Below are 24,188 nucleotides of genomic sequence, written 5' to 3'. Positions count from 1 at the left end.
ATGTAATTAAAGGCTTGCTTGCTGGGATTGATATTCTGACAAAATCACTGGCCTTCTCGGTTGCCCAAATCGAGACCATCATGTTGGCAACGTGGTTTAGTTTGGGGAAAACAAAGTGAAATATTTGTAGTGTGCTGGTGCTAAACTGTGAGGCTAGGCTAGTGGACTGTATAGGGGTACTACGTTCAATGTTCTACTGAAAAAGTGATGAAAATAAAATAACCATGCACCACTAAAACACTTATTTAATGATCAATGAGTCAAGCCACTAATCTACTGTCATTGTCGTGCCTTGCAATATACATGATTTATAAAGACAATACAGGACAGTTCATACAACTTCATTTGGAATTTTGGATATGCACCTCGGCAAGCTGCCTATGCTAGTGTGCGGAGATGGGGCTTTATAATTTGGGAGCCGGTGGTCAACTCGCACACCATCATCAACGGGCCTTATATCTTTAAAACGTGGTATTTGGAATGGCATGTATCCAATTAACCTCTCGAATAAGAGCATCTCCAACAGTTATGCAATTGAAATTTGCCATTTGTTGGAATTTGTCGAGTCTCTAAACCTTTTGCCAAAGGAAAAATAAGTTCATCTCCAAGTGTTTGGCATTTTTGACTTGGCATTTTCCAATTTAGTGGACCCATCTATTTTTATTCGAGGATCTTTCGTCGTTGCGTCGCGTGTCACGGTCGCTGTTCCATCCGAGATTCCCACGTTGCCGCAAACTGCCTCCGTACGTCGGCGTGTTGTGCGATTGCGGGCGTGGTGCGCTCAGCAGGCTACGGCGGCAGGCTCAGTGCGATCTGGTCGTACGTCGGCGTGTTGTGCGATTGTGGGCGTGGTGCGCTCAGCAGGCTACGGCGGCAGGCTCAGCATCTGGCGGCGATTGATCACCAAAACACCACTCGGCAACAGGGCTTCAGTGTTCGGCAAACGAGGACAGATCGAGGCCCATCCGATGGATTCCAGATTGCCAAACACCGATTTTAGTCGACGTTCCATCATATTCAAGGTTAATTTGTGCTTCTTCGACGAATATTTTGCGAGAAATCATATTTGTTTTGTTCGATGTTCTCAGCTGCGGGAGAGGAGGGCTTCCACATCACGTCGCCGAAAACAGTTGGATGATGAGTCTTCAGACGATGACGATTTTTTCTTCTTCGCAGCTGCTGCAACTGTGCAAATGTTGTCAAAAAAAAAGGAAGACATGGTGGTTCGGTTCCGGGCCATATTGTCATATATCGCAATAGAGAAGCCGGCCACCGGAGGATGTATCAAGATTATTTGACAGACAATCCGACTTATGGCCCTGATTTATTCCGTCGGAGGTAGTTGTTATTCCCTCTCGGATTAATTTAAAGTATTTGTTTAATTTTTATACGAGGTGTTGATCTTTTCTTTCTGTTATTCAGATTCAGGATGAGCAAGCCTCTTTTCATACGAATCATGAATGCTGTTGAAGCACACGATGATTATTTTGTGCAGAAAAGGAATTGTGCGGGTGTTCTTGGATTGAGTAGCTTCCAAAAAGTCACTGCCGCTCTGCGGATGCTCACATATGGAGTTTCCGCTGATACTATGGATGAGTACATTCACATTGGCGAAAGCACTGCACTAGAGAGCCTCCGTAGGTTCGTTGCTGCAGTTGTTCTTATATTTGAATTGGAATACCTGAGGCATCCGAATGAGACTGACATAGCACGATTGTTGGCGGTTAATGAGAAAAGAGGTTTCCCTGGCATGTTAGGCTCCATCGATTGTATGCATTGGGCATGGAAAAATTGTCCAGTTGAATCACAGGGGCAGTTCAAGGGGCATACCAATCAGGCCACTGTCATTTTAGAAGCTGTTGCGTCTCAAGACCTTTGGTGTTGGCATGCTTTTTTTGGGATGCCTGGTTCTCATAATGATATCAATGTCCTTCACCGGTCTCTACTTTTTGAAAACTTGGCGGAAGGTAAAGCTCCTGCGGTGAACTATACAATTAATGGTCATGACTACAATATGAGTTATTTTCTTGCCGATGGTATATACCCCTCATGGGCTACTTTAATCAAGACCATCTCTGCTCCAATGGGGAACAAAAGGAAATATTTTGCCACTGCACAAGAAGCTGCAAGGAAGGATGTCGAAAGGTTTTTTGGGGTTTTGCAGGGCTAGGTTTCCCATTGTTCGACAACCAGCCCGCGTTTGGGACACAGAGACACTTGCATTGATCATGAGGGCTTGTGTCATCATACACAATATGATTGTTGAAGATGAAAAAGTTCTCGACCCTGATGAGCGGTTCGACGGTGGTGGTGCAAATGTGCAACCTCATCATGGCATGCCTACTCGTACGTTATCTGAATTTATTGAAGCGCATAAAAAAATCCGAGACAAGTCAACTCACTTCCGGTTGAAAGAAGACCTCATCGAGCACCTATGGAACCATCATCCTGATTTGTATTATATGGAAGCACCATAATGCTTTAGTGTTTTTACCATTGTTCTTCGTAGTGTGTAATGAATTATAAAGAATAATTTTGTTTTATATTTGTCTAGTACTTGTACTGATTTTATTATAAAGAACAAATATATTGTAACGAACAATTGGTCCAATGATCAGAAGCAAGTCACTTTGGTCACAATCTGTACGGCGCACGGGGAGAAAGAACCGCGATGTCCTATAGATGGACTCGTATTGCGGCGCGGAGACGCGGAGGAAAAACACGGCAAACACGCTCGCGATGGAAACAACCGATGTGGTATCGAGTTCGGACACAACAACAAGAAGTGCAAGATTCTAGAGATATCAAAATTGCCAAACCTTTGTGGCTATGTAAAAATACCAAGTTTGGTCCATCAAATGCCAAGTTTGTCAAAATGCATAAGTCAAATGTAAAACTGTTGGAGAGTATTTTTTAAGTTTTTTGGCAAATTTTAAGAATGCAAAGTCTAATTGCATAACTGTTGGAGATGCTCTAATGGTAGAGATGATTTGGATACTTCAGAAAGAGAACATAAATGTCAATGCCAAATTGCACCATAGTTCAAGATCAGACAAACAAAGTTCACGCTGGTGGAAAGCAATAACATAGCCAAAGCTATACATTGCTATAGCAATCCCATTAATTCACAAAAAAATTGTAGGCCACTACCCACCACGTCTGATATGACGCATACCACGTTACCACCTCTGAAAAGGCAATGAGAGTTATAAATCTGACTATTCTCCATCTGTATTCCAAATTTCCAATACAAAGCACCAGACCTCTGCTTTTGACGCTGGTGCCCTACAGGCAGGGAATTTAGAAAGGCAAGCTAGTCCATCAGAGTATGCATGTTCTGGCTGTCTTTCAAGCCAAATTGGAAAGCATCTGGGTAGTCTCTCCAGTGTAGTTGGAAAGCATCACAATTGTAGCTCGCGACTTGTAATTTATTTCTTTGAAGAACAATGTTGCTTCAAGGATCGCAATGCTGCTTTATCCACTGTCCATGGTATTGCTTCATTCTCATCCATGTGGATGGATTTCTTGGAAAACAATTTAATCCTATGGTTGTCACTTTCAAGATTTTGTTTAACTGATAGCAGATCGATTTCTCCAAGTACTTTTGCAAACCAGGGAAGCATGCCGATGCAACTGAACTGTCAGTTGGAGACTGCATAGTATGATTATCTGGATAAGAGAATGATTCTGCAGCATACACACCAAGTAAAAGACCGTAGGGGCAGCAGTGAATTCGGCCTTATTTAGTTCCAAAATATTTTGCAAAATATGAATAGTAACACTTTTGTTTGTATTTGACAAATATTGTCCAATTATAGACTAACTAGGCTCAAAAGATTCATCTCGTCAATTCCGACCAAACTGTGCAATTAGTTTTTATTTTCATCTATATTTAATACTTCATGCATACGTCTAAAGATTCGATGTGATGGGAAATCTGAAAAATTTTGCAAAATTTTTGGGGAACTAACAAAGCCGCAACCTGCAAAATTTTCATGGACAGAGTAGTGGGACGAGTTAAATTGAAAGTAACACCCAAATAGAAATGGTCCCACATCTTTGTTATATCACCTGGTCAGCTAGTGTCACACTTTGCAAAATAAGATATATAGGATTTGAAGGCAAGCAATAATTAAATGGACACAGCACCAAGGCTCCAAGCCCCTCAGAAGAAAAAGAAAAGTACATCCTTCAGTTGTGCAAGTTCACTAATTTATATGCTATAGTTCATGTTTACAGTAGAAATCTACAAGTCTACAACATAAATAAGTAAAATGGATAGAGATAAAATAACACAGAAAAACTGAATGAAACACAAATCAGCAATAAAATGCAATCATCTTGTTTTAAAAAAATATATATGAAAACGATCATCAAGGGACATTTAGGCGTTAAACTCTGGAAAGGAAGAAACTTCAATCCCTAAGAAATAGTCTATAACGATTCAACTTGACTAAACAAAAATAACCGTGTTACACAAATGCATGTGCAGTCGAGGTTCATGCTTGATCCATTATCAAGTCTAGTTCAGCGTAAAAATATGCTGGATTGAGAATCCAGATGGAAGAATTATGCACAGCACAGGGGGCCCATCTATGAGATTTCTTCTGAGAATGATGATAGGAAAGAAGCCTGGCCATGCCATTTATAGGCTACAGTACTAATGAAGAGCAAGCAGCAGTAGTTGCACAATTGCACTGTAATGGCAGCCCAAATATGAACAGCAAATAATGCCAAAGACAAGCAAATATAGGAAAGATATTTGACATAAAAAAAGAGGTTCAATGGGACACCACATGCAGATTCTTGCCTATATGTATAGATTAGCAGACTGTAGTAATTGGTCCTTGGTCTGGTTGTTCCTATGGCTAAATGCTAATCGTATTTAACAGCAGTTGAGAATTCTTTAGCTTGCAAGTTTCCTCATCGACTGATAAACATGCATCTGATTATGAAGAGTAACATATTAGAACAACATATACTTTGAATAAGACAGAAGAATTGAGAACTTTCGGAACAAATAATACAAATATTATTATCAACAAAAATAATTACATTGTGATACTAATCTGCACAGGTTTGTCCAGATTCCATCTATAAGAAACATTTTAAAAGAACTGAGCAGCAAATCTGCAACTAACAGTGAAGCTTCTTTGAGTCTAAGTTGGGACTAAACAGTCTCCTACAAGAAAGAATATGGCGGAAAAACTTACGATGCTGCCAATCCTTAGAAACCAAGTAGATTGCAAAGAAAAGTTGCTTCTGCTGCTGCCATCTTAAAAAACACATGGCATGGGCTAACACTCTACTTCAGCCACTCATATGAAACTGAAAAGTCCTCTCGCAAACAAGCGTGAACTTCTCCTCCTCCCCCTGTTTGCAATTCTGGAGCTTCTCATTGGTGTCAGATAAAACCGAAGCATCCCATTGTCCAGGTTCCCAGGAGATGTGTAATGGACACTCCTGCTTCTACCAATCTTGCTATTCTTGAGCCAATCGGTCCGGAAATTCTGCGCATCCCCATTACTTGCTGCCTGGGAGCTTCGGATCGCGCCTTGGCTTGCTCTGCCCGGAACATGTCCATTGCGTCCTGGTTGATGAATTTCGCCACTGATGTCTGCTGCCTCCGCATTTTTACCTCTCCGGACTTCCCTCCTGGATTCCGAGAGGGATCGCTCGAGAACATGCTCCCCTTTCCTCACAAACTCCTTGAGAGGACTCGTGATGCTCCGATCCCACACCCTGCTCCACCTGTTGGACCTCCGTCGCCCAACACCAGAGACAGCCATCTCCATCCCAGGGTCACAAGAGCTCCTTCCCCTGAGACTGAGACGCCGCCCATCATCCCCTGCGTCAACCGAGTCCGAGTGCCCGCCATTCCTGCTCTCAGCAGCCACGGCGCGGGCCTCCCCGACCGCTTCCTCCGCATTGCTCCTCGTCGCCCCATCCTCCGGGGGCTTCTGCTCCTCCAAGCAGGCGAAGGAGCACGCGAACGCCCTTCCCACCATCGACCCGTCCCACGAGTGGCGGGGCGGCTCCAGGGAGCCTCTGCTGGTGTCCCGGGACACCATCCACTCGCACGAGCGGCGGAAGCTCGGCTTCCGCTCCACCTGCGCGCCGCCGTCGCTGGCGCTCGGATCCACCACCGCCACCCCGCGCGGCGGCAGCGAGGGCGGCTCCTTGGCAGAGGCCGCCGCCCCATTCCTCCTCCACCGCAACGCTCCCCTCGGCAGCATCGACCGGAGCCACGACCCGGGCCCCTTCCGCTTGCCCCCTCGAGCTCCTTCTCCGAAACCCGATTGGAACTCCGCCGACGACTGCGGCCCTTCCGACGGACGCGCGCCGCCGGTGGAGTCGTCGAGCTGGAAGAGCAGCATGAGCGTCCTGCGCTGCCTGCCCCGGTCCGCGGCGGCGGCGGCGGCGGAGCCCTCGGCGGTCTCCGCGGCGCCGACCTCGACGATCTCGGACTCGGGCTGGTCCCGCACCGAGGAGAGGCGCTCCATGAGGCAGGAGGAGCAGATGCCCGTGAGGAGCTGGGACGGGTGCCTCCCGCACCGAAGCGGCTCCGGCTCCGGCTCCGGCTCAGGCACCTTCTCCTTGTCCTCCCCCTCGGGCTGCGCCTGCTCGTCTTCCTCCATCGGGTCGGACTCGGATGGAACCCTCGCAGAAACTGGCTACCGCAGGCCGCCGCAGCGCAGCAGCCCAGCAGGGGAGTGAATGGAGTCAGGAGGGGACAAGCTGGTACGGCATGGCCAGAAAATCGCGAGAGGAAAAAAAAAAAGAACCCTAGCGAGACACCCGAAAAGCGACTTTTGGGTTTGGGGAGCAGGGCGCGTGGGGAAACGGTAGGAAAGGGGGCGCGGGGAGGGCCGCGGATGGGAACTTGGCTCAAATTGGCTGTGTCCCGGCCGCCTCCTGGGCAGGGGGCGCAAGCGCAAGGCGACCCAGGTATCGCCGAGCCGGAACGCCCCGCCCGCACGAGCGCGCTCGGCCTCCCCGCCAGCTCGGTGCGGCGTCCGGCGGAGGACTCGTTGCGGTGGGCGCGGCGCACCTGTGCTGATGATGGGCCTGGGCTGTGGGGCTCGCACGCACGGCTCCGGCGGCCAGTGGGTCACAGGACTCACGGCGCGGGATTAATTTCGGTGGGCGGTTTGGCCTTGGCTGGGACTGGGACTGGGAGTCGCGGCTCCGGCACCGGCCGCGTAGGTACCGTGCGGGGTGGCCGGGCCGTGCCGTCCCTACTCCTGCCTGCGCCAAGATAAAAAGATTTGAAGTCATTTCTACCACGAGGTAACGTTCAAAGCTCCTTTGGTTTCTGGTGCCACTAGGCCTTGTTTAGTTTCTGAAAAATTTTGTAAAATTTTTCAGATTTCCCGTCACATCAAATCTTTAGACGCATGCATGAAGTATTAAATATAGACGAAAATAAAACTTAATTGCACAATTTGGTCGGAATTGACGAGACGAATCTTTTGAGCCTAGTTAGTCTATGATTGAACAATATTTATCAAATACAAACGAAAGCGATACTATTCCTATTTTACAAAAATTTTTGGAACTAAACAAGGCTTGGCTGGCACTTAGCTCCAGCTGAGGCCTATGAACCAGCTCTCTCGCTCGGTCGCTCTCGGGACGGTAGAACAAGTGGTGCCGGCAAACGGGCAAAACAGGCCCGGTCCTGGGGTTCGAGCTGTGCAATGGCACAGGGCCCTCGCAGGCAAGGGGCCCAATTTCTAGTCTCGTATGTATACTATTAGTTATAGCTGGTATACGATTTCAGTCCAATAAAAAATATGTATATGCCTATAAGCAAGTATGGCACTAGTAGCGTACAAGACGTCTTCAAGCCCATATTTGTCCAGGTAAAGTGTTGTGCTCAATTGCCCTTGTTCCCTAAGCCCCTTTGTTGATTCTTTAGAACCTCTTCTGAGATTATAATTTGAATTGAGGAATAATTAACGATGCAGTGAGAGGAGTGAATAATTATTATCTCGGTTCTCAACTTAGCAACTCTCCAGAAAAAAAAGAAACTAACAAGAACTTGGTAATTTATGAACACTCGGTTTATTTTATATATTAACATTGAAGTGAATCTAATACAATGGTACTTGATAATTTCTAAATTTCTAGTGCCCTCGTGTTACCAAAAATGGATGCATTTAAAAGTGAAAATAGAAAAAAGATATAGATATAATTTGTATGTATATCATTATAATTAAAATGAAGGGACCATGTTTCTTACTTCGCTCCAGGCCTATAAATTCACAGGACCGGGCCTGGGGCAAAAAAGTGCAAGTGGACAGACGCCGAACCCATCGACCTCTGATAAAACAGAAGGCCCGTGCGCACTAGTATCTGATAAATTCAGGACGAAAAAAGTCACAGCCTACGGAAAGGATGCAGCACAGGCCTTCCGTTTCTGCACGCTACACATTGTTCATGTACCGCTCCATGCCGGGGCTACTGGCCCGTAGCCCTGTAGTACGCTTCCTTACTGCTTGTCGCCGGAGCAAACAATTCGCCGGAGCAGTTGTCCATGTGCGTCCGTGCAGTAGAAGATTGCAGTTCTAGCGTGCCCAAATGTCAATATGCTTCGTCCTATCGTGAAAAATTTGCACGTTTCCTCAACTTCAGTCGCCTCAGCTTTCAGGCGATGAGTCTAGAGCACTATCTGCCGCTTTGCTGCTAAGCTGATGGAAGCAAGCAAAAAGCGGATGATCACAGACTAGCAAACGTCGCCTGATTACAGGCACCTGTGCAATAGAGCAAGTTCCAACATTTTGATTCTCATAAGTAATCTACGTGGTTATGACAGAGTACACGAGGAGGAAGAGAAACATGCCCAAATGCCGAAATTCCTTGTTCGCAAAAAACAAAACAAAAAAAGTGCCGAAATTCTTGAAGTATGTTGAGCTCTAAGTTTGAGATGGAGTAACCGGCAGGAAATGAGGAGAAACCAGGTTTAAGGAAACTACTTTGCTTTGATTAATCATCTAGTACAGAGTATTTGCGTTGTGTGACAATTTATTTGACACAATGCAGAGATCAGCACAGTTTTTTTTAAAAAAACCAGTGCATCGGTGGCACATGGGGGGCTATTTGATCTGCTCATTCGCATCACTAATACGCTCGTACTCTCAACAAAGTATCAAGTCAACAATCGGCAGCTTACGGGCCCAATCAGGCATTCACTCCGGCCTGGTTACGCTACGAAACGCACAACTATCCTCGCACCTTCTTTGCATCAAGTTCGGTCGGACAGCACATCAGGAGCTTACCTGACACTTTCCGTTCCGGTCTCTTAATTTATTTCTTACGGCTACCATCATTCTACAATGATGATGGGTGACCTCACATCAGCAAACTCTTCCGTGGAACTTGCGAACAGCTTTATGCCGGTGCTTGACTAATATGCACCTACGGAGTACTACGTACGTGCAACATTCAGGGACTAGCACGTATCTTCACCAAAATCCTTAGCGCGATCTGTCAGCGCCAAATCGAAATATCGAATCCACACCATGAAGTTGAGGAAATTGGTATGGATTGTTTTTATGTGTGGTTGAAAAGCACAATAATATTTAGTATGTCACAGTTTATTTGAAAAAAATGACAAAAACACAACATCCTTTATATAGTACGTACTCCCTCTATACCCATAAAAAAAGTCATTTTGGATAATATTTGGATCAAACATTAAGAATATAAATAATAAAAAACTTTTAAGTTTTTGAATTTGGAAATGTGAAAACTATATGAATAGATTTGTTTTGAAAAATACTTTCATAAAAGTATACATATACCACTTTTTGATAAAATACTTTTGTAAAAACAAAGAGTCAAAGTTAAGTTTTGAAGACCGTGTTGTTGTCCTAAACGAGTTTCTTTATGATAATGAGGGAGTATAAATTTAAGAAATGTCTGGTAATACTTGCTACTTATCAGGGGTTATCTAGATAAAGACCTCTAGACATTGTCTGTGGCACAAATGCAGAATAATCTGATAAAAATACTATAAGCCTGATCCTTGACACGAAACCGAAGGTGCAATAAAAGACTCTAATCTTATTTGAAAATTAGCTGTTATATGCTCTATCATTTGATGAAATAGGAGAAGCTTCAAAACCGTCCCTCCCAGTAAAGTCAAAGCATCAACTCAATGGAAACCACTATCAACTGGCTTTTATACAAGCTTAGTTTTGATGTATTCTTTCATCTTAACTCGAGCACAGGTGGTTGGGCAATTACCGTGAGAAACACAAAAGGGAGAGGTTCTAGAGGTGGGAGTGGGACGCCTGCAACAACTATCGTTTCCTCTACATGCTGAAACTTTGGCGACAATGTGGTGTTTGGGACGTGCTACACATTGGGGGGGCGGGGGATGTCTCATGTGTTGTTGAATACAAATTCTACAGCTCTCAGTAAAGCTATTTCTTTTCTAAATTAGGATAGAAGTCCCCTAAAGACATTATTCAAGCAAATTTGTGATTTGATATGTTTTGAGTTTGTAATTTGTAAAGTCTTTGTTTGCAATAGAGTATGTAATACGGTAGCAGATCTAGTTGTTGATAAATCTCACATATATTTTTGATCATGCACTAGACTTTGTAACGAACTTGTCTTCGGTGATACTTGGAGACAATGTTTAATGGATGCACTTGTTCCCGAGTATCAACAAATGCATCCTAGGTTAGGGGCTTCCTGGCTCTAGATGTTGACTCCCTGATATCTCAAGACTCTATTCAAACAACCTTATCTAAAAATTAATAATATAGTACACATAAATTTATGAAATGCCTGGCCATACTTATTTAAACATAGAGGGGTTGTATAGATGAAGACGTCTGACATCTGGCCCAAGATGATTTTTTTTTTGTCAAAAAAAAATCATCTTGGGCTAGTGGGCTTCCTGGCTCTAAATGCTGATCCTGATATCTCAAGACTATATTCAAATAATCTTATCTAAAAATTAATAATATATTACATATCAATTTATAAAATGCCCGGCCATACTTATCTAAACATAGAGCGGTTGTTTACATGACGATCTCCAAGCATTGCCTGATATCTCAAAGACTCTATTCAAACAACCCTAGAACATGCGTATGGTTGCTAGAACCACATGGGGTGTGTGCTGTGGAAAATAAAGGGAAAAAAAGAGAGAATAGCGTGATAGTAATTTCAACTTTGAACCACTCAGACTCAGAGGATATTTGATTTGGGGTGTTAAAGTTTAACAGGTTCTATAGCATTATCGTTTTATTTGACAATTAGTGTTCAATATGGATTAATTAGGCTTAAAATATTCGTCTCACAAATTATTCTCTAGCCGTGTTTTTAGTTTCATAAATAATCTATATTTAATACTCCATGCATGTGTTCAAATATTCTATGTGATGAAAGTTTAAAAAAATACAGGCCCTCAGCTTTCCAAAGTGGATTCCCGTTATTATGAATGAATCATCCTCGTCGTCGCGTCACAAACGCGACGTGCCTAGCAAGCGATCCTCTAATAGTTCACTGACCTGAAGGATGAAGCAGTGCACTTCACTCTATACATGGACATGCAACCCACGGTCTAGTGATCCGGTCCCATGGCCTGGTGATTTGGCTTGGTCCAAGCATGACCTGAGGGACCACGTCGTGCTTGGGCCGCCACCTAAGCATGCGGCACGGCACGACCATGCCCTGTCCAACAATCGGTTTGGTAGTGGTCCGGTAAAAATTAATTATTGGTGTAGTTGTGACTTATATATATATATGTATATATGTGTATATATATATATATATATATATATATATATATATATATATATATATATATATATATAGTTAATTACTATATTAGTGAAAATGATGATATGTTTTAGAATTTGGTGAAAATGTTGATGAAAATAAGCTGATGTTGGCTTGATCTGCCATAGACTGGCAGAACATAGCGTGCTTGATGGGTTAGCACGGCATGAAAACCGGTCCGTAGGCCGTGCCTAGGCTGAAGGCCCGACATAAAACCCGTAAAAGCATGATCCGCTAGCCATGACGGCCCATAATAGCCCGACGTATTTCGGCACGGCACAATGTGCGCCGGCCTGGCCTGTTGAACATATATACATCACTCCGGAAGACGCTCACGTCGGCACGCGCCATATGCCAAGCTCACGTCGCCTCGCTTCGGCCCTCAACCCAACGCCGCCCGGCCACAAGTCAGCTCACCACCCACCGCGCGCGCGACGTTTCCTGCCGAAAACGCGTACGTGAGCCAACTCCGGAACTCCCTAACCGGCATTCCGGCAACCGCGCTCGTCGTCGTCCGGCGCTGGCCGCCATCGCCAGTGCCACCGCGCGCGGTGTCGCATACCTTTCGCGCGGTCTCTGCTGCTCGGGCACGGGGCGACTGCGCTGCATGCGCTGCCGCGACCGAGGAGGAATCCCGACGACCTGCACCAGAATTTTCCTTTGCAGTCGTTCTATCTCGTGCGGTGCGGGGGACGGAAAAAATCGCTTGCCGACCTGCTGTTGACCACTCATTCACCGGTCGCTGCAGGCCGCTGCTAGCTAGGGGCTTGTTTAAATACACCCAAAAACTCAAAACTTTACAAGATTCCCTATCATATCGAATCTTACGGCATATGCATGGAGCATTAAATATAGATAAAAATAAAAACTAATTACACAGTTTGTCTGTAAATCGCGAGACGAATCTTTTAAACCTAGTTACTCCATGATTGGACAATGTTTGTCAAATAAAAACGAAAGTGCTACAATGTCAAAATCCAAAAAAATTTTGAATCTAAACAAGCCCATAGCCTGCTAGAGCACACTCGAGTACAGCAAGGCAACGGCAGCACTGATGTCTCCACCCACACCAGTCCCGTCTCGGTCTCGCCTGCTCTTGACAGTGAAGGGCCATGCATGCACTGTTCTACTGGAGTCCGGCCCACTCGCCAGTGAGCGGGACGGGCAAAGGATTGACTTTGACTCCACTCCACTCTGGCATTTCCCAGGTCCACACGGTTACGCACGCATGGTCCGGGCTTCGGACCCACCGCGGTTCTGACGGTGACGCGGTGCAGGTGCGGCACTAGTCGTGTCCCATCGTCATTGATTCATTGCTCACTCACACTCAAGTTTTTCAGAATAATTCAACGACCTACTAATAGCGCAGCACGCCAGCACTAATCGAACATGCACTTGTATTAAAGATAAAAATGGAACAGTAAAAAAGGGAAAGGCCTTGTTTAGTTTACCCTGAAATTCAACAACTTTTCAAGATTCTCTGTCACATCAAATCTTATTAGCATATGCACGAAGCACTAAATATAGAAGAAAATAAAAACTAATTGCACAATTTGTCTGTAATTTACGAGACAAATCTTTTGAGCCTAGTTAGTTTATGATTAGACAATATTTACTACAATCAAACAAAAATGCTACAATACTAAAATTCGAAATCTTTTCGCAACTGAACAAGGCTTACGTTGGATCTCTGTCCTTGACTGAACCCTGGATGGAAGATCAAGTTCATGGGCCCAACCAGTAATTTGCCGGTTGAATAAATGGTTTTTTATTTATCACTGTATAATAGAATAAATAAATGGCATGAGTAGGTTTGGCTCACGCTAAGCTCATTGGCAGTTCAAGTTTTGAGAACCAGTCAAGATTCACGAAACAAGCTAGAGAAATTTTTGTGAACCGAGGTTCTTTGTGGTATGTCCGTACAAATTTCGATTGTCCAATCTAGCGTGGTTCCTTATTTTAGCTAATTATTTTTCGATGTTAGGTGATGTTTCTCTATTGGTTTCGCTAAAGTTTAGCTTATGATTATACTAAAATAAACACTGTTTATAAAATAGCAGTCGTTTGCGTTTCCCAATAAACAACTTTAACTAAATATATATTAAAAAATATTAATATTTATGATATATAATTATTATCATTGGAAAGATCTTTGAGTCTAATTTTTAACAAATTATTTAGAGATATAAATATTGCATGTATTTTCTACAAAAATGAGTCAAACTCGTTTGGCACGGAAATCAAAAGTGACAATTAATTTGGTATGGAGGGAGTATATTAAAACAGTGCAGAAACTTTAAGCTATGTTTAGTAGAGTTCATTATCAGCTATATAGCTCTGGTTCGTGCAGGGTAATCCTACCAAACGATTTAGTGAGAGAAATTGTTTGAAGACGATTTTTATATATAAAAATAAAATTATGGTTTCTTTAAAATGACTTTAGCTTGTTCGGAGGAGTCATACTAAACAAGTTATTAATTTTTATATATCTATGCCTCTGAAAGCGCTCACATAGATAAGATATGCCAACATATGTTCATAAGTTTTTTTTTTTAAAAAAAAAATGAGTATACGTGAATCGACACATAAACCTAGAGGGGTTTCTGGAAAAAAAAGTAAAAAAAAAATGAACAAAACGCATGCTGCGGGCTGGGCCAGTGGGCCTACTCGCAGCGTAAAGTCTTGAGGGAGTCTTCCCGAGCCCCGAGCCGAAGCAGTCCAACTTGGCACCAGAGCGCGAAACCCCACGGATCCGACCATTCTCGCTCACGGCTCTTTTCCTCCTCCCCGTGTCCGTGTCGTGTCGTCGTCAAACCGCCGCTTTCCAATTCCAGGCCATCAAAGGCAGCAGCAGCCCCCCTTCCGTCTCCGCACGCCACCACAGGACAGGAGCCTCGCCGCGCGTGCAGCGCGATCCGAGGGCCAGGCCATGATGAGGAGCGTCAGCGGCACCGGCTCGGCCGGGAGCCGGAGGAGCGACCCCGGCGGCAGCGGCGAGCTGTCCCGCTTCTCCGTCGCCACCACCACGGCGTCATCCGCCTCGGATTCTTCCGCGAGCAGTGGCGCGCGCGGGATCTCCTTCCTTGACGCCTTCCGGTCCTGCTTCGTGCCCCCGGAGGCGCGCTCGCCGGAGAACTCCATGTCCGACGACTCCCACCCCTCCCACCAACGTACGTAGGCAAACGCACTTTTCTCCACCCATTTCCCCACTGCTTTTGTACTTTCAGGTTCTTTTTTCAGTCCAAGATGGTGTTTTTTTTTTGCCAGAAAAGCTAGTCCTTTAGTCCTTTACTATGCTCTATTTTGAAGACTACGTACTGTTATTTGTGCACTAATGCCGCAAAAGTACTCTTGTACAATGAACAGTTTTCGAGATATTTTCTCCAATTATTAGTAACTGTGTCTAATTAGTACCTCCAGCTTTGTTTGCAAGAGATTTAACTTTGATCTTAGTTTAACTTCTATTTGCTGCAGTTTTGCAGCATGTCTGCTGCAACAATAACATTTGTCTCCTGCTGAGCTTACGATAAACCGGACGTGTGCGATACTTCGCCTGCCTGTCCTTTATGGTTTATTTATTTATTTGTTTGCCTTCCATCTGTCACCATGTGGCCCTGCCCCAGCCCCATATACTATATGCAAACCCCAAACCACAAGGTACGAATTTGTTAATGTCCTCTATGATTGAGGGAGAATTCCGAAACCTGTAAAGAATGATGAACTGTGACCTTGTTAATTCTTTCAAAGTCCTGACGACATCAAATATCTTAGTGATGTATAGATAAGCTATCCTTGAATGGCAGCTGTTGAATTCATTGAACCATACACATAAACGCTTTTTGACTATTTTTGCAGCACGTGCTATATCTCGATATGTTTTCTGGCATGCTCAGGGCCTTACCTCTGTTAAATTTGCAGTATCACAGTCTTTGAGCTCACAAGGTTCTAACAGTGGGAGCGTGTTTGGGAGCAGGCGATCAATTAAAGGAATGTATAGTCCCATGCACAAGAGTTCTTTAGATAGGGAGATCCCTGGCAGCACAAAATTCTCCTTGTCACAGATCCAGAAAGCAACAAAGAACTTCTCACCAAACTTCAAGATTGGACAGGGTGGTTCTGGGACTGTATACAAGGGTCAGCTTGCTGATGGTACTCTTGTCGCTGTCAAACGGGCCAAGAAGGTTTTTGCTTATTTTCTTATGATCTGTTTATGTAAACTATTTCTTGGTACAATACTATATGAGTTTTCATTATTTCCAGAATGTGTATGACAAGCACATGGGTCGTGAGTTCTGGAACGAGATTGAGACATTGCAACGCATTGAGCACCTGAATTTGGTTAGGTTTCATGGGTACCTGGAGTTTGGTGGCGAGCAGTTGATTATTGTGGAGTATGTTCCCAATGGGAATCTTCGAGAGCACCTGGACTGTAAGAATGTCATGGTCCTGTCAATTTATTACATAAGAATAGCTATTAGAGATTTAGAGTTGCAATGGTTTGTAGCCTTGTACCAACCAGGAGTATATCTTACATGAGAATAGCTATATGCAGGTATAAATGGTAAAATATTGGAATTCTCAATGAGATTGGAAATTGCAATTGATGTGGCTCATGCTATTACATATCTTCATACCTATTCAGGTAATTATTCTTTCAGCTGCAGTTTGTTGCTAATTTTCCATACTAATTGTTCCTTTTGTTCCAGGGTGTAATGTTTCAGGAATAATCTTTGACGCTCTAGTATTTACCTTTTAATCCAGAAAATACATTTCAATTTTGAATACTTCAACGATTCAGATTCTTTATTTCTGAAATGATATAACAAAACCATTTTAAAAAATGATGTAACAAAATTCATAGTTAAATCAAGTTATCATATGTTATGATTGTTTACTTTTGCTGTAATTAATAGAGATGATACAACTGAAACTAGCATTAGATATTATTCCGGGAATAGCTGTGGCAATAATAATCAACACCTAACAAAAATATTCAGGATTTATAAATTTTAGTCCTAATGTGGAAGCAGTGAATATTTAATTGAGATGTCTCTTTCTTCTTTTTGTACGACCGTACTCCACATCCATAAGAGTAATGTACGTACTTTCTTTGATCATTTTACATGCCATTAATCTGTAGGGAATTATTGTGTATTTGATGATGGATCCTTCATAACATGTCTAGTAAATGACACTAGAAGAACCCTTCCCACAAATTTGCAACAAGCTTTTACCCAGGACACTAATTAAAAGAAACTATGTATTAGATGTAAGATTCTATGCTACATATCTTGAAGAAATATTGGATACTACAAACTTGCTTGGACATTGTAGGGCTTGATCTTCAGATGGCAGATTGAAGACTTCTTTTGTTGTGTAGCTTTACTTTCATATAAAGAAACGTGACTGGAAAGAACTCATCTGTGAAATCTAGAACCTGGATCATTAGCAATTAATACTCTCATTTATTTCATCCATGTAGACCAACCAGTCATCCACAGGGACATCAAATCCTCAAACATTCTTCTAATGAACAATTGTCGAGCCAAGGTTGCTGACTTCGGATTCGCCAAACTGGCCCCAACTGATGCTAGTCATATTTCTACTCAAGTCAAAGGAACAGCAGGTTATCTTGATCCAGAATATCTCAGAACATACCAGCTCAATGAGAAGAGTGATGTCTACTCCTTTGGAGTCCTTCTGGTGGAGTTGGTTACTGGGAGGCGCCCTATAGAGCCAAAGAGGTCAATCATTGAGCGTGTTACCACAAAATGGGTTAGTTTCTGTCACTCCAGATATCATACTTGTTATTTGCATTACCACTGGTTTCCATTACCTGATGAAATAGAAACAGAGTCATGTAGTAGTGTGTCAGAACAAAAAAAAAGAGTCTATATTTGGTCTTATTCATTCATGTCCTAGTAATATGCTACCCGTATTTTTACAGGCAATGGAAAAATTTGTGGAAGGCAATGCTATTCAAACACTAGATCCGAATCTGGAAGCAACCGATGCGATCAATCTTGCAGTCGAGAAGTTGTACGAGCTGGCTCTGCAATGCTTATCTCCAACGAAGAGGAACCGACCGAGCATGAAGCGGTCCGTAGAGATTCTGTGGAGCATACGTAAAGATTACAGGGAGTTGGTTGTACCCACCTCTGCCATGAACTGAAGCAGATCATCTGGAGCAATCAAGTGAACAAAAGATGTATTCCATTTTGCCTCTCTTCAAAGGTTGGTGGTGGAAATCACCCAATTGCTGGGATTCTTTCAGTTACCGCAAGTGGTTGTGAACAGGACTGATGGCCTTCCTAGATGTTGTGTATCTACTAGCTAGAAACCAGAAAAATCCCTTGCAGGTCTTAGTATGCTGTGTGAAAATGTTGCTGAGCAAACATATACGAGTACCAGATATCTAATGGTGTGTATATCTTGTAGGATTTCTTATACAGGTAAATGCATCACTCATGATTCATGAAAAAATCTTGTTGTTTCCATGCAGTAATGCATCTTTTGTTTTGTTGTCTATGATGAGCAATGTTCATCGTATGATTAGCAACATTCGGTACCTGTATTTGTGCTCTTTCTTTCCTGGCGTTTCAATTTGTGCGGTGCCTCATCCCGGCACAGGGGGTGAGGGAATCACTGTTTGTAATTTGGACGGTTAGACTCGGAGCTGCCTTCCTGACAAGTAGCTCAGTTACCTCTTTTATCTTCGAGCTAAAAATGCCCGTGCATTGCTATGTCGATTAATGTCAGAGATATATTATCACTCTGTAATGGGACTATTTATGACAAAATGTGGTTCTTTAAGACTGTTACTCAATATTTATGTTTTGTTGTCATGTTTTCAACAACTAAAGAAGTAATAAATATAGTTGAATTCATATTGGATCAAAATGGTGAGTTGCAACGTGAAATACTCGGCTGGAGAAGGTCACCTACCAGGCTACCACACCCGTCGTGTTCCTGTCCTCTATGGCCATTTGTCAGTGCCCCTCCCGCTCGTGCACGTAAAGTGACCAGAAGCAGTAGTGCGGTTCTACTTCCGAACTCCGTCCAATTATGCAGACATGCAGTTTATTACATCCCAACTGAACACTCTCTCTTCCCAATTAATTAATATATAACTAAACATTATCTCTTCTCAGTCAGCAGACAATTAAACAAGGCAGCCAGCCGCGTGCAGGATGTTACGGCTGTCTTCCTCCCAAGTCCCAACCGTACAAGAGCCAAACTGCATCTTCACGGAAGGACAGTGACAAAATGACTGTATTTGAGAGGCAGCCATACAGGTGGTGATAATATCAATATAGTATAAAATAACCACAGAAAAACAAATAACCGCAGATTATTACATCCCCCAAACGGTCATCGCTTTACATAAACAGGGAAGTTTCGACGAACATTCACCCAACCATCACCGAAAGATTGGACCATAATTCAATTGCATGAAACGACGCCTGAAATAGTACTGCAGTATCCAGCTACAACACCAGGTTAAGTACATATATGCAGAGCAAAATCCTGATGCATCACAGAAGATAGGAAGCAAAAAAAAAAAAAAAGAAAAAGAAGATTGGACCAAAACTCATTGTCCGCGAATGCAGATCCCAAATAGCTCGTCAGTCGTCACTTTGCAGCAAACATCGTCAAGGATATATGTCTGGTAGGATAGCAACGAAAAATAAACTTGCACTTGTCATCGAAAGCACAATCAAGGCAAAACATGTACCCTCCGCAACCATCTCCATACTTGAAAATTAACTGTGCCATCTTAAAAAGTAGGATATACCGTGAAACATCCTTGTGTGGCCCAAAACTATGAGTTCAACGACTATCTGTTATAAGCTGATCACTAGTAGTACATCTGAACGCTATGGATTCACTTCAATCATGAAATTAACTAAGGCCATCAGGATTTGAAGGCAAGAGGTTATTTTAGCCAAATACTGCTGCTTAGGGAAAACAGCCTTGTGAAGTGTTTGACAAAGAGCCTGTATATGTCAAATGGAGAACAGGCAAGAGCAGATGCAACTAACATGCAGGAAATAACAATATACAGCATCCAGATAGACCATAGGACCCCAGAGTCCAGAAGTCTCAGCTCTTTCTTTCGTTTGACAGATTATGGAGTAAAGAATAATAACTGTTTCTTCCTTGGTAAAGGAGAACAGCTACAGAAGGTGCTTATGTACTGCTAAGGCTCAACTTTGGTTTTGCTTTTGCAATCTAGTGCAAATCTAACATTGCACTGAACTATTACAAATAATATCTATCTACAAAAACAAGATTCGTCATTAAAAATCATAAAGCATGCTCCTAACTATCCCGTTCCCCCGGTCAAGGAATGCATTCACTAGCTTGATGGTAGTTCAGGTGGGTATTAGACAGATCCAAGTCAGAATGCACATCAGGTAAAATTCAAAGCATAAGAGTTCACATTTTAGTATCTTCTGTAACTTCCAAATTGACAATATCACATAATATATAGTTCATTCTTCTTGGAAAGCGCAGCAGAAACAATTAACAAGCTTGTCATGACAATGAGCACAGCACATTAGTTAATGATTGAACAGCTCTGAAGTTCATCAGGCACCCAGAAGCAAAAGATTCTGATTTATCTTCCTCTGTACAACCACGCAACACAAAGTTGCAAACAACATCACAAATTATTTAAAAATATGAGATTGCAACCCTTGAGAGTATAAAGATGAGATGAATGTAACAGAAACCATTTTTATATATAAGCGGTTGAGTAATCAAAATAGACTAACCTTATGCTGTACTTTGGTGCGATCATGTCAATCCAAGTAGATTTATAAGTATACTATGCTGAAACAAAATAAAAGAAATAAAAAAAATAATAGCTTCCCATTTACAGCTCTAAGTCTCAGATTCGATACAGCACTGATCATAACCAGCGCACAACTACCTTCCGCAAATGTACATTGATATTTCGAGAAACTCAAGTTTCTAAGCTAAAGATTTTAGCATTTTCCTCAACAAAGAAACAGATAATCCCACTATAGGTTGTCAGAACAGTTGTGCGATGGATCTCCTAGCAATTTTTTTTAAAAAAAAATCTACAGTAGCAAGCACAAACTTCACTACTATCCTAATTCTGTAGTATCAAGCAAGCTTTTACCTCTGAGGTTTGCACCTCCTCCTATGCCGGGTGAAATCTGAAACAAACTTGAATATTTTGCTGCACCCAGGCGTCGTGCATTTGTAAGGCTTGGCCCCAGCATGGACCTTGAAATGCTCAGCCCGATCCCATGACCACTTGAAAGCCATATTGCAACCATCCCATGGGCACTTGTAAGGCATATCATCATTGTGTGCACTCTGGTGGCGTCTCAGGTACCTGTGGGATCTGAAATGTTTGTTGCATGAATTGACCGTGCACATGTTCTTCTTGTGGACAGCAAGCTCAGCTTTTGTCTTGAACACCATGTGGCAGTAATCAACATTACATTCAAATCTATTTCTCTTCATCTTTTTAACCTTGCTTGCAGCTGAATTATCCATAAGGTCTTTCTTTATGTCGGCAAGTTTAACATCTATGGACTCAGCTGTTGACAAGACACTTTCACAACGATCACTTCTCACCAGTGTCTCCTCTTTCTTGCATATATCACCATCTTCCAAGTCAATATTTTCCTTCTTTACCTCCAGCAGCTCCATCTTCCTCTTACCTGTCCGCCTAGCATAACAAATAACATCTGTTCTCCCTGATTTACCAATGCTTCTAGTCACTGCGTCCAATACACGTAAAACACTGGGTGCAACAGATTTATCCTTCGGCACTTCTTCCTTAACGGTTGGTCCTCTGTTTCTAACAGGACCATTGGTTGTGGAATTCACAGAACCACCGCCTTCTGCAGCATCACATTGAGAAGGCTGCACTGTACTGGCAACAGTGTATATAGCATTTCCAGCCTGCACATTGCCTATGCTCAGATCACAACTAGGCGGCTGTGGCTCATCTAAAGCAGCAGTATCATCTACATTGCAAGAAGCTCTGCCAACGTCTTCCGGTTCAGCAGCAGCTTCACTAGCAATATAATCCTCCCTGGCAGATTCCAGTTCAGTAGTTTCATGAACGACAGAACCTGTATCACTAACTTCCACCACGGTGGTCATAACCCCTGGATCAGTAACAGGTTTCCCTGTTACTTCTGGCATAGTGCTTGTAACCCCTGGCACATCGGCCAATTCACTTGCAAGGGACGCGCCCTTGAAAATTCCTAATTCAGTGGTCGATACATTCACAAGAGAATTCTCTGCTGAAACCTCCAGCTTGGACTCGCCACCCGGTAGAGAAGCTCTAAATTTAACTCCCTGCTCAATAGCAGCGTCATTGACAACAAGAGCACCGGATATTGCTGCAGGACTAACAGCAGCTTCACTAACAGGAGTAGCACCTTCCAGTTTCACCGCAGCTCCACTAACCTCAGAAGCACGTTTAAAAACTCGCAGTCCCACAGGAGCTTTATTCACAGGAGGTACATGATCAATCTTGCATTTCTTAACTGAAATCGTCCACAGAACACCAAAAGGAACAGTAAGTTATTGCATTAGAACTTATCACGGTGCAAACGAAAATGACATTTTGAACGGAAATACAGTGCGAACCTTCGGGAGCAGGCGGTCGCTGGGGCAGGCCGACGCGCTCATCAGCCCTGACATCGGATTCCGGCACCACGCCGGCAATGTGCCCCTTGTGCTTGATGGCGTCCTGGCCCTCCTGCGATTCCAGGGCACACCCCCACTGTTACAACCCCCGCCCCGAACGAAGTAAAAGCGCCCCCTTTCATGGCGACGCGGGGCGAATAATGCAGCGATAGAGGAGAGGGGAGGAGAAGGGGATCGAGTTACCTGCGGGGCGGGGCGGCTGAGCTCGCAGAAGGCGCAGCAGTCGTCGTCGGCGGCGTGGAGCCAGGACGCGGCGGGCGGGCGCGACGGCGAGGAGGATGGGGCGGCGGTGGTGGTGGCGGAGCCGGGGGAGGCGGAGGAGAGGAGGAGCGCGGCGTAGCGGCGGATGCGCATGGCGCTCGTCGGCCGCGGCGTTCAGGGGGAGGGCGAAGGGAAGGCGGCGGCGGAGGGAGACGGTGGTCGGTGGTGGTGGCGGTGGGGGCAGGAGGGGGGCTGGACAGGCGCACGGGCACGGGGGACGCGGACGCGGTGCGGAGGGGTTGGGGAATTTCGGCCGGGAGCTCTCTCGCTCGCCCTCCTGTGACCTGTGCTGTGGCCGTTCCCCTTGGGAAGAATTTTCTGGTGGTGTGAGGAGGTCAGGTGTGTGGCTTTCGCGTCCGGACAGCCCACCCTTTTGTGCTGCGTCCTTCGCTTCGCCTCCGAATCCTCTGTAACCTCCTCTTCTGTGTTTTTTTTCTCTTTTTTTAATATGTTGATGATAGGTAATTTTTTATGATTATTTTTAGAGCTCTTTTACTGTGGTTGAAGCTATTTTTTTGTTCCTATGGGTTCCTAAGAAAATTATTAGTGTTGATTAATTTTTGAATAGAAGATCAGTATTGTAATTGTGGCTCACCTCCCTCATGGACCCTATCCAGGGCTGGATTGGGCTCAGCAGAGCGCCGCCGCCGGTCTGCCCTTGACCTTGCGTGGAGTGCCGCCGGCGGCCTACCCTCGGCAGGGCCTGCCCTCAGCATTGTGCGGTGCCGCTGGTGGCCTGCCCTTGGCCTTGCGCAGTGCTGCCGCAGGCCTACCCTCATCCTCGCACAAAGCATTCGTTTGATCCTCTCGTGCAAAGCATTCTTTTACCGATCTCGAGAGAGAGGCCTCTGCTCTGCTCCATTGCTGGCACAAAGCATTCGTTTGATCCTCTCACCTTTTCATGTCACTTGTTAATTACTCTAATTTTTTTTGTTTACTTTTGTTCCAGATTCACAGTAGAATTCGCTTTGTTTGTTGTTTTTCTTTTGTTGGGGTTCCTGATCTCATTTATCAGGCTGAAACTTATAATTGCAGTACATATGTTCAGTAAGGGTCAGTGCATCTCATAATGGCATACATACATATTTCCCAGTGTATAAGACTCTGTACGCTAGATTTCAAGTGAAAGATGTGCTACACGATAGAGTTGTTAGCTCACGTCTTGTTTAGTTTATCCCATCACATCAAATCTTGCGGCACATGCATGGAGTATTGAATATAAAAAAAAATAAAAACCAATTACACCCTGAAAATTACTAGATGAATCTTTTGAGCCTAATTAGTCCATGATTAGATAATATTTGTCAAATAAAAACGAAAATACTACAGTACTAAAATTCAAAATATTTTCGGAACTAAACAAGGCCTTATTTTTAGCCAAAGTTGTTAGGCCAGGTCATGCGCCCAGACTGCTGGACGGCATGCATGTAATC

At 43.8% G+C, this 24,188-nt stretch overlaps 3 protein-coding genes across 5 annotated transcripts; 1 reads left to right on the top strand and 2 right to left on the bottom strand.

Moving 5' to 3' along the window:
• On the bottom strand, positions 5,010–6,897 carry LOC8080555. Its single transcript, XM_002465808.2, has one exon. It carries the CDS (start codon positions 6,636–6,638, stop codon positions 5,319–5,321), a length of 1,320 nt encoding a protein of 439 aa, XP_002465853.1. The 5' UTR covers positions 6,639–6,897; the 3' UTR covers positions 5,010–5,318.
• LOC8085478 (calmodulin-binding receptor-like cytoplasmic kinase 2) lies at positions 14,537–18,554 on the top strand. The gene is made up of 6 exons (XM_002468456.2): positions 14,537–14,966; positions 15,715–15,977; positions 16,057–16,225; positions 16,349–16,438; positions 17,279–17,571; positions 17,744–18,554. The coding sequence occupies exons 1-6, from the start codon at positions 14,726–14,728 to the stop codon at positions 17,966–17,968; spliced, it is 1,281 nt and encodes a 426-aa protein (XP_002468501.1). The 5' UTR covers positions 14,537–14,725; the 3' UTR covers positions 17,969–18,554.
• Positions 19,351–23,089, bottom strand: LOC8080554 (Krueppel-like factor 12). 3 transcript variants are annotated; one of them, XM_021449804.1, is made up of 5 exons: positions 22,678–23,089; positions 22,435–22,546; positions 20,945–22,331; positions 20,574–20,631; positions 19,351–20,426 (listed from the first exon to the last, which is right to left on the bottom strand). In XM_021449804.1, the coding sequence occupies exons 1-4, from the start codon at positions 22,846–22,848 to the stop codon at positions 20,616–20,618; spliced, it is 1,686 nt and encodes a 561-aa protein (XP_021305479.1). In that variant the 5' UTR covers positions 22,849–23,089; the 3' UTR covers positions 19,351–20,426; positions 20,574–20,615. The 3 variants fall into 3 exon arrangements, with proteins under 3 accessions (XP_021305479.1, XP_021305476.1, XP_002465852.1); XM_021449801.1 differs by having other exon boundaries at positions 19,351–20,631; XM_002465807.2 differs by having other exon boundaries at positions 20,235–22,331.

The sequence above is a fragment of the Sorghum bicolor genome, chromosome 1, assembly GCF_000003195.3.
Source record: "Sorghum bicolor cultivar BTx623 chromosome 1, Sorghum_bicolor_NCBIv3, whole genome shotgun sequence".
Lineage (NCBI taxonomy): Eukaryota > Viridiplantae > Streptophyta > Magnoliopsida > Poales > Poaceae > Sorghum > Sorghum bicolor.
The sequence above is the reverse complement of the archived record's forward strand: the minus strand, read 5'-3'. Positions and strand labels throughout refer to the sequence as shown.